Here is a 10,831-nt window from a genome sequence, read left to right as displayed (position 1 = left end):
CTGGATTGACCATCTGTATAGGAAGAAATTAAATATAAAATCTATTAACCTGTGCCATGCAAAGCTAGATAAAGGCAAGTGTGGGCTCTGGGGTTAGTTGGCCTAGGCTCTAACTTGAGCTCTGCTTAAGGTGGTAGGTGGCCCCTGTCAATTAAGATTCCTCACCTGAAAGGTTAGGGCACCTACTTGACATTTACCATTGTGAGGACTATATAAAAGGTATATAAAACTGGGTGTCTCACGGGTGTTCAATAAGTGATTCCCACCAATAATAATGCTAGAGGGACCTGGTGGTCAGTATAGAAGGGAAAGTCAGTCAGGAATTTGAGACGTACCGTATCCACTATTGGTTGATTCCCCTCAAATTCCATTTTCTCTCCTCTAACAACCATTGACCTGTGTTTCCTTAACACACACAGCCGAGTCTGCGGCCATAAGCTGGAACTTCTACAGATGAAGCTGGAAGAGGGAAAGTGAATGTTTATTGGCCTATTAGGGTCTGCTCGTTTGAGATAAGGAACATCTTATGAGGAAGGGGTTGGAATTAACAGACTAGAATTTATGTTTCAGGGCTACAGAGACTAGACTGTCTTAGCCAGGAGACAAGACAGCCTTCATTCTAGGCCCGGCTCTACCGACCTTATAGTAGATGACCTGTGCAAGTCATTTTATATGTGCTCACTGTGTTCTGTTACTCAGGTTATCCTTAGTGGATAAACAAGGTTTTCTCCAATAAAAATGCAATGTGAAGGCACTTTAAAAAAATAATAAAGTAATAAATGAAGAATATTAGGGGAAGAAAAAAACTTGGAATTTTTTGGGGGGTTTTTTTTGGTTCTTTTTTAAAACAAAGTTGTCCAGGTTTTATTCACCACCAGCTCCTCCCTCTTCTCCCTGCCTGATGCTGTGCCCACTTCATTCCCAGTCAAGGGAGCGCTTCTCTGGCCTCCTCTGCTGTAATCTCCTGGGAGTAGAGGTCAGTGAAAAGAGCTGGCAGCCAGTAGTGGGCCTCCCCTGGGGCCTGCAGGTCCAGCCAAGCCAGCCCTTCCTTCAGCAGGTGTTCCTGGTGGAAAAAGGAAAAAGTCAGTTGAGAAAGGGGAGTTTCCACAAAGTAGGGTATATAACCCTCAAACCTATCTTGGCTTCAGTAGGGTTTTCAAACTAAATCTACAAGAGTGCCTTCACATATCCACACAGCCAAACTGGAATGATGTGTTTAACCTAGATCTTTTCCCCCTGTGTGAGAAATACTACCAAGTTGCTTAATCTGTGCTGCTGGGAAAGAGGATCATGACAAAGGGGGATGTTGTGGAAGGAAGGTAGGGCCACAGATACATTTGCTACATGGCCTTGAGTAAATCACTAACTCCATTCCCTAAAGCAAATGGAGATCACTAACTTTCAGTCAACTTACTGGGTAACAGACAGCTACAAGACAGGGAAACCCTTTTGGAAAAGTTAATGGAAAGTCTGCATTAGAATGGACTCATAGTTCCTGTAACTGGAAATATGCTCCAGATGGGTTGGTTTGACCCAATATTATTAAACAAATGTTTATGTCATCCCCACTTCACAGATGAAGTTAAGTCTTTAACTGCCTGGGTAAGGATACTGAAAGCCAGGGCTCCTACATGTTCATGCTACTCTCTCTTCACACTAGTCTTTGGTTAGTACCAGGAAACTTGCATATATAAAACTATATATAAATGTACTAATTACAGAAATCTAATATCATTAGTTAATAATTCCCTTCACTCTGTATCCACTGCTAATTTTAGTCAAACCACATTAACCATCTGACCAGGCTCTACAGGTCATGAGAGAAGGTGTTGGTGACTCCCCAGTGGCAGTGGCAGGCTGGTTGTACCTGTGTGCCAGTGTTCGAAGCCCCTTTGTGAGTTCTACCTCTCTGTGCCATCTGCAGAGAAACACTGGGATTACTTCTGTGTGGTAGCAACAGCCTTCAAGGCAAGAAGTTAGCAGAAAGAAGCTGCAGCCCTTGCCTGAGTGGTACCTGTCTACCCACCTCCTCCCATCTGGGGCCCATCTTTTCTCAACCATTCCAAAAGTCACGTACCAGCACTTGCCGCGCTCGCTCCGTCTCCCATTTAAGACTGGCCTTGATAGCACTGACAGTCACATAGCCATTTTTCTGAAGGAAGGAATGGGGACTGAGTTAAGTGTGTGCTTTCCCTTAGAATCCAGCATCTGCCCAGGGACAAGTAATTTATCCAGACAGTAGGGGGACCTGCCCTTGGGTAAAGCCTAAGGGAGCACAGAAAAGAATGTTTAGAGGTCCCAGCAGAGAGTAAGAAGTGATTTTCAGGATGAGAGAGGTAGGCAGACTGAGGTGCTCAGTCTTAAGTAGAATCCCTGGTACTAAATATTAATGTAGACTTTTATCAGCAAACTCGAGAGTATGGCAAAGATTCAGAATGATTAACTGATAGGAATGATGATCATCAAAACTGATCATAATTGAAAATAATTAAGAATTCAGCCCTTGTCCAGCCTCACCCGAACCATTCCCCAACCCAGAAAAGCCCCCTCCCTTGTTCAGTTCTAGTCTCCATTATAGCACTGAAAACGTGTCTTCCCTAAACACATGATAAGGATCTGAAGGAAGATGGTACAGCTTAAGGCCCTATTAAGGAACAGGACAAAGACATCAAAAAAATCTGTTCACCAAGGATATTCAGTTAGTTGTCTGCATGTCTGTCCACTACTCCACTAGAATGTGAGCTCTTTGAGAGCAGGAACTATGTGGTACCCATCTTTATTTGCCCCTCCAGCCTGGCCCAGTGCTTTGCACTGTAGCTGCTCAATAAACATCTGCTAAATAAGCACAGGTCTGAGTAGTGCATCCGTTAGACAGTTTCAGCAAACGCATGAGTGATGGTGGGGAGGAGATCAGAAAATACCTTGCTAGACTGTCATGCACACACATGCACATGCATGCGCGCACACACACACACTCTCTCTCAGAAGGCACACTAGTACCTCTGCCAGCTGCAGCACCACAGTGTGATCCATATTGAGCTCAGCAGGAACAGACTGAATGAGGTAAGTGCCACCCACAGGGATGATGCTGAAGCCAGTGCCGAGTGCCTTTAGTTTCTTGATGGCCCTGATCAGGTCGTCTCTGAGGTGAGGAAGAGCTGCATAAAGATCCCTGGCAGACCAGACCTAGCAACAACGCAGTTTCAGCTCTGCCCTAGGCAGGATACCCTGATGGAAGACTCACATGTCTGTACAACATTTAACTACATTGGTAAAAAGGCAGGGTTAAAGTGCACCAAATGGTGCCTGGACGTTCAAGGGAGATGGTAGAGGAGTCAGGCTTTCCATTCAGCAAGCCATTCCAACACCAGAGGTAAAAAAACATGCTTCCAGGAGCCCATCAGGACATGTGAATAAGCGAGCTGAACTTAATAGGGAGTAGTGTGAACCATGGCAAAATACAGAATGCTTATCCATTTGAAAGGGGGCAACCCAGCTGATTACTGCCATCTGGAAATTCAGACCCAGCAGTGTTCGATTTTCTGATTTCTTAGTTGACAATTAACTGAAATTAGAAAAGATAACCCACGTCTGAAAATGTGCAGACCACATATGCAGTCTACATACTGATTAGGTTTTTTCACCTTTTCTCAAATTGGAGTCATGTATAAAGGCTAGTGAACCAGGGCCATTTAGACCCCATCTTCTGAGCTCAACTCCTTTCCCCAGCCTTTCTCAGTGCCTGCTCTAATCTCCTTGACCACAAATAATGTCAAGAGTATACACTCCCTCAAGTATGTTTATTAAAAAAAATGTGTGTGCATACACACACATTCACATATTTATGCATGCTTAGAAGGAAATCTGTCAAAATGTTTGATAGTTATAATCTCTCAGCTGAGAAACAATGGGTGGTTTGGTTTTTTTTATATCTCTTTTCAGTTTTCTAAAATAAAAATGTTTCTTCTGATCATAAAGAGGAATAAAAGATTTCTAAACTAACCTAGATCTACAAACAGTAAGGAGAAAAGATTTCCACCTGATTTTTAAAGACCTTTCTATACTCCAAGAGGTTGGAAGACAAAACCTACTGGCTGACATCCTGGGCGAATTTGCCCCTTCCTTTTAACACCTGTTGATGCAGTTCCTCCAAAGTTATCAGACCTATTGGAGAGGGGGGACAGAAAGCAGTTGAAGGATTACCTTTATGACTTAAAAAAGTCAGCATCATATCTGAAAAACTATAAATGTTCTCTTGACACCAGGGCTGTGTCTACAGCCAATGATTTCTAACTGGTTTTAAGCTTTAAGACCATTCAGTATGCTTATTAAGATGACACCACTGGATGACCATTTTGAAGGTCACATTTTGGGTAGCACAGAGACTCCGTTGACATCACCACACCTTGGAGAAGCAGAGCAGGCCTATGGTTACTAATGAGAAAATCATAATCCAGACATATCATCTATCAGGAGGAAAGGCCTATTTTCTACCTCCCTATATGTTCTGTAACAACTAGAAGCTAAGCTTTCCTGACCAAAGACCTTTGGAGAATACAGAGAATCCTTGATGTTTACCGCTGGCCATGGAGACCAGCCATGAATTCAACTGCATGAAGCACTAATGTGCTTCTCAGGACCAAACAGCTTCTCAAGACCTTATTGGCCTGCAGACTGCCAGACTGGAAAGATCATTTTTGAAGACTTTTTTTTCTTTCTCAGAGAAACCCAAAGCCCAGTCCACAGGACTCCATTCAACCACCCTCACCTCCATTCCGGTGCTTCAGGGCCAGGCACACTTCAATAATCTGGACACCCAGCTCGTAATAGAAGTCTCCCACGCCTAGCATCTCAGACCAAAATCCTTTTCCAGCTAAAAGACAGAAAAACAACAGCTAGGTTATTCATTAGTTAACAACTTTTTCTTTCAAAGCTAGATTAAAACATCTACTATATAAGCAGTCTTCTCTGCCCAGTGTTAAGCCCTTCTGGACTCAGGATACTCAACACCATCTGACTCTTGGTTATTCCTACTAAACAACAGGTTCAGAAAGTTTTAAAGGTGGGCAATCTAAAAAGCAGTTCTATTTGGCTGATATCTCTGGCTCAGAGTCAAATACAATGGGATATATGGTCTAGACAAAGCTAAGAGTATAAGCAGACCTGGTATTCGAAAGTCCACTGGAGATATTTTATTGAGTAAAAAATGCAGGTTATAAAGTAGTAATTACAGCGTAATCCCATATATCTTTAAAAAATAATTTATAAATATGATGAAGTGAATATGATTTACTTTCTATGTCTAGAAAGTAAATATACCTTAACCATACTTTATCTCTGCAATAACAGGCAGGGTCAAAAGACTTCTTTCTCATTTTCTTTTATTTTCTTTGTTGACTGAAACACATACCACTTTTATCAAAACTAAAATTTTTTTTAATAAAGGGAAAAAAGTCATAAAAAAGTTTTAGAGCACGTCATTCCAGGGAAGATCATGTACACTGTCCACTCAGCCTGCACTCCAACCTCTCCATCGTTCCCATCAAACTGGACATTCAGTTATCCTGCTAGGTACTCCCTATCCTGCTAGGATCTCCCTGTAAGCCTTTACAGAAGATGTTCCAGCAACAGTGATGACAACTAGGTGAACTCTGTCCCTTAGCAACCCTAGAACACTGTACCCCTACAGATTCCTTACAGGCCAGAGGATCCACGCCAATGGTGGCACACATGTCTTGAAACTGCACCCGGAACTCAGGATTCTTCCGGATCTCCTGCTTGTGTTTGCTGGCAAATTCTTCCAGGTTGGTCTTGAACATGTCCAACTGCTTTGACATCTGCAGGATGAACAAAGGGAAGGTTAGGGGCAACCCAACCAAATGATAACTAAATGCCAAGAGTAGGTCCCCGGGCCAGTGGCACAGCAAAGGCTGAAATAACCTACTGTCTTCAGGACTACCATTATACTGTTAACTGTTCCCTTCCTTTTTTTTCCTGCCTCTCCTTCACAGTTCTGCTATAACAGAAACAAGATGCTGTAATGTTGCTTCAATTCTAAAATACACATTTTTTTCCCTACGTGTTTCTGTTCTAAAGTCAGTATGCATCTAACAATTTTTTCTTTCCCATTCTTTCTTTTTTAAAAAATTTCGTATTTACTCATTCGTTCACTTTCTTCCAGTTTTATTGAGATAAAATTGACTTATAGCACTGTATATATGGCATTATACGGCATAATTATCTGACTCACATACATCATGAAATGATCACAGTTAAGTTTAGTGAACATCCATCATCTCATACAGACACAAAATTAAAGAAATAGAAAAAAAAACATTCTTCCTTGTGATAAGAACTCTTAGGATTTACTCTCTTAACAACTCATTATATAATATGTTGTAAGTGCTTTTCTTTTTCCCGGGGGGGTGGGGAATGTTATTAAACTGAAGGACCTACAAACGAGGACCTACTGTATAGCATAAGGAACTCTACTCAATATTCTGTAATGACCTATATGGGAAAAGAATCTGAAAAAGAATAGATATTGTGTAACTGACTCAACATGCTGTACATTTGAAACTAACAGAACATTGTAAATCAACTATATGCCAATATAAAATAAAATCATTTAAAAAAATCTAATGAAATTAATTGAAGATGCACCTAATAATCAATTTTGCAGCATTCACACAGTGGGAAATCTTCAGCAACTGACAGAAAAGCTAGATAGGGGAGTAAGCAAGCCTGGCATGAATCAACATGTTGTTGAATCTCTGGGTCAAGGACCTCCTTGAGGATAACCCTGGATAAAGAATCTCTGAGGAAGGGTTTTGAGTCTACAGTCTACCACATTACATTCTAAAGCTACATTCTTTTTAGCTTCAGGGGCTATTCTGATTTCCTATTTGCATTACTCCTCTTTCCCTAATTAACAAAGCCTATCTTCAACCCACCAAGAATAACCACTCCTGGCCCAGCATCTCCTCTCATTTTCTCCTATTAAAAATGTGTATGTTGTTATAGTCACCATTTCCAGTTGATCTCCCTCTATGACTGGGACTTTTTGAAGAGCACAGCCTGTGTCTACCTTCTTTCCTCAGTTCAAGGGCCCCATTTCCCTGCCTTACTGCCTCCTTTTCTTCACCAGGAAAAATAAATGAGTACACTAGAGGGCATGTACAGAGAAGGAAATACTAGAGAAGGAAACTGTAGGAACCACACCCTCATCACTGTCACACACTTCTGGTACACACCTAGATGTGATGGTGGTGGGTGCCAGAGGTTAGGCAATATTTCCATGTTATTCTTTGGCATTTAAAGTAAAAACTCAAAAGACCCAAATCAAAGATGCGCCTAATAATCAAATTTGAAGCATTCACACAATAGGAAATCTTCAGCCACTGACATGGCTTAAGTTTTCTACCACTTACTTACCAAGTGAAATCTTCTACCACTTACTATCTATGTACCCTTGGATAAAGCACTTAACACCTCAGCGCCCTCAATTCTAAACTGCAAAGAACAGAGTTCTTTCTTGATAGAACTGTCAAGAGGAATGAAAAAGACAGCGTACCTAAAGAAAATGGACATATGCCTGGGATGCTGAAAGTAGGTAATCATTCAAAGATGTCAGCTATCGTTGTTATTAGCAAGTCACCTAAATGATCTGAGCAGCACAGAAATCAGGATTTGCCAAATACTCTATTTTTGGTTGATCCAAACACTCTGGTTTATATCAGAGGGGTCCTGCCCAGCCTCGTGGGATCTCTCTTGCTACCTGGAGCCCTCCAACCTACTCACCTGGGCCAGCTGGTCCTCAGCCAAGACAGTCCCTCGCTCCTTGTACTTGGCCTGTCAGGCAAAGAGACCAGGATGAGTTGAGAGAATGGATGCTGGGGGCTCCCACTTGTATCGCTTCCGCAGAAGTATGAAAAGAGGAGGGTCTCGCAAATGGTTTTTCTTAGGGAGAGGAGGGAACAGACGACTCCCTTGTAATCAAATTGAGGGGCGTGGGGAAAAGGACTGATGGGTCTGGGGATGGTGCCATTCCAATCCACTGGAAGCTGGAGAAACTCAGCTCCCCGGGATCCGAGAAGCCCGCGTCAAATTCTTTCGGGAGGCTATTTGAGGGTATAGAGCTCTGCTCGGAGAGATTTGTCTCTCGCGAGTCAGGGGTGGCTGTGGGTCCGCCTTCTTCCCCTCACCTCGGCAAGCTTCTTCTTGGCGATGGCGCCAGCTCCCACCCCACGACGGTGCATCCCCGCCGTGGCCCGCGGGCCGCCCCGCTGCCGGGACCCCGGGTCTCCACTTCCCGGGATCCGCCACCGGCTCCCCGACGCGGAAGCGCGTGTCGTACGTCATCTTCGCGCGACGGAAGTTACGTCCCGACTTCCGGCTGCGGGGCTGATATCGCCCACCGCCAGGGGCCCAGCGGCCCCGCCTCTTGCGCCAAGAAGGAGCTGCAAAACTGCGACCGGGTGTTCCCACCCACGTGTACTCCTCGGATCCTCTTAACTTCCTGTGGCCGTCCTCAACTGCCACCCCAGCTTCCAGGTGGAGGTCCGCCACTGCTCACTGGATGTCTGCCGAGTGCCATACGCTGAGTTGGATACCAAGGATTCCGTATCAAGCATACAGCAATCCGTTCTATGCTAATAGGGTTTACCTTTTGGAATCATTCAGAGCTTCTGACTGGGGAATGCCTTACAGTTAAGAATTTGGACTCTGAAATTAGTTTATCTAGCTCGTAGCTTCCACTACATATGATCCAGTTGTTTAGTCTCTTTAAGTGAAGTGAAGTCGCTCAGTCGTGTCCGACTCTTTGCGACCCCATGGACTGTAGCCTACCAGGCTCCTCAGTCCATGTAATTTTCCAGGCAAGAATACTGGAGTGGGTTGCCATTTCCTTCTCCAGGGGATCTTCCCAACCCAGGGATCGAATCCGGGTCTCCCGTACTTCAGGCAGACGCTTTACCGTCTGAGCCGCAAGTCGTGTGCTACTCGTAAGACCCCATGGACCATAGCCGGCCAGCCTCCTCTGTCCGGGGGATTTACTGGAGTGGGTTGCCATTTTCTTCTCCAGGTGAATCTTCCCCACCCAGAGATGGAACTCGTGTCTCTTGCATTGGCAGGTGGATTCTTTATCGCTGAGCCACCAGGGAACTTCAGGCAAATACCTTAATCACTTGTGTTCCATCCACAGTTGTGAAAGAATAATACCTACTCATGAAGTTATGAGACATAAGCCAGAAAATATATAACAAAGCTCATGAATATCAGCTGTGTTTGTTATTCATCAGGTCTGTGATACAATCAGTTTTCTTTGTGTTTAGAAAGCTCCATATGTGATTTCCAAGGGCTCTCCTTGTGGCTCAGATGGTAAAGAATCTGCCTGCAATGCAGGAGACCTGAGTTTGCTCCCTGGGTCGGGAAGATGCCCTTGAGAAGGGAATTGCTACCCATTCCAGTGTGCTTGCCTGGAAAATCTCATAGACAGAAGAGCCTGGTGGGCTACAGTTCTTGAGGTTGCAGAGGGAGACAGGACTAAGCGACTAACACTTTCACTTTTTTTTTTTTTTTAAAGTAGGTGATTTCCATAACATTATTGAGTCTTGCAAAGGAGGAGCCAGTAGAGGTTTGGAGGAGCCAATGGAGGTTTCTTAAATCAGAGAGTAGTAATAAATTTTTGTTATAGGAAAATTAGTGGCAACCTAGACTTAATTTTTGAGTCAGTTGTAGCAGTCCAAAGAAGAAATGGTAAGGGGGGAACTAAGATGGTGGCAGTAAGGATAGCGAGAATGGGACAAATTCAGGACATATTAAGGTGGGATGGTAAAACTGATAAGATGGGGGCACCGAGTGAAAGTTGCTCAATCGTGTCTGATTCTTTGTGACCCCCACGGACTATACAGTCTGTGGAATTCTCCAGGCCAGAATACTGGAGTGGGTAGCTGTTCCCTTCTCCAGGGGATCTTCCCAAACCAGGGATTGAATCCAGGTCTCCCGCATTGCAGGTAGATTCTTTACCAGCTGAGCTACCAGGGAAGCCTGAGATGGGGGCAGAGTGGGTGGGAAAACTTAGCAGGATGTTCAGCTTCCTGGCTTAGGCAACAGGGTGGTGCCATTCAGAGAGGTAAAACAGACTACAAGATGAAGTTGAGAAAATAACTGAGTGGTTTTGAAAATGCTGAAATTGAGGTTTGTGTGACATCACAGGAGAGATGGCCAATTGTCATTCAGATATACTGGTTTGAAGTTCTGCGCAAAGATATGGGCTGGGCTATAGGTCAAGGCAAAACCATGAATGTGACTAATGTTACCAGAGTGTTTTCAAGTAAAAGGATAAAAACAGGACCTGAGGGACTTCCTTGGTGGTCCAGTGGTTAGGAATCCACCTTGCAAAGAGGAGGATGCAGGTCCATCCTTGGTCAGGAACTAATATCCTAGATGCTGCAGAGCCACTAAGCCTTTTAACAAAAGAAGCCCATGGTGCCACAGTGAAGACCCAGAGCAGCAAAAAAAAAGAGGATGGGAGCAGGGACTTCCCTGGCGGTCCAGTGGTTAAGACCCTGTGCTCCCAATTCAGGGGGCACAGATGGGGGAACTAAGATTGTGGGTGCCACAGGGCACAGCCTCAGGAAACAAAGAGGATGGGAGCAGAGATAGGTGGCAGGATATTTAGTTGGCATTTGGGGCCTTGAGGGATGGTGGAGCATGAGCCCAAAGAGTCTAGGTCCCTGAGGATTTTATGGGACAAGCTGTCACACCAGCCCTAGGCTACCTGCTTCTAGGTAAAGAAATAATGCTCTATCGTGCTAAAAATATTTAGCAC

The 10,831-nt window shown here is 44.1% G+C and overlaps 1 protein-coding gene across 1 annotated transcript; it reads right to left on the bottom strand.

Annotated features, from left to right (window-relative positions):
• Nucleotides 1-379: 379 nt before the first annotated feature.
• On the bottom strand, nucleotides 380-8,358 carry SNF8 (SNF8 subunit of ESCRT-II). Its single transcript, XM_005911799.3, has 8 exons — nucleotides 8,205-8,358; nucleotides 7,801-7,851; nucleotides 5,699-5,837; nucleotides 4,769-4,873; nucleotides 4,092-4,164; nucleotides 3,001-3,142; nucleotides 2,078-2,152; nucleotides 380-1,063 (listed from the first exon to the last, which is right to left on the bottom strand). The coding sequence occupies exons 1-8, from the start codon at nucleotides 8,256-8,258 to the stop codon at nucleotides 926-928; spliced, it is 777 nt and encodes a 258-aa protein (XP_005911861.2). The 5' UTR covers nucleotides 8,259-8,358; the 3' UTR covers nucleotides 380-925.
• Nucleotides 8,359-10,831: the final 2,473 nt, after the last annotated feature.

Source organism: Bos mutus, chromosome 19, assembly GCF_027580195.1.
Source record: "Bos mutus isolate GX-2022 chromosome 19, NWIPB_WYAK_1.1, whole genome shotgun sequence".
NCBI lineage: Eukaryota > Metazoa > Chordata > Mammalia > Artiodactyla > Bovidae > Bos > Bos mutus.
Note: the sequence above shows the minus strand (reverse complement) of the source record. Positions and strands in the feature narration are given on the sequence as shown.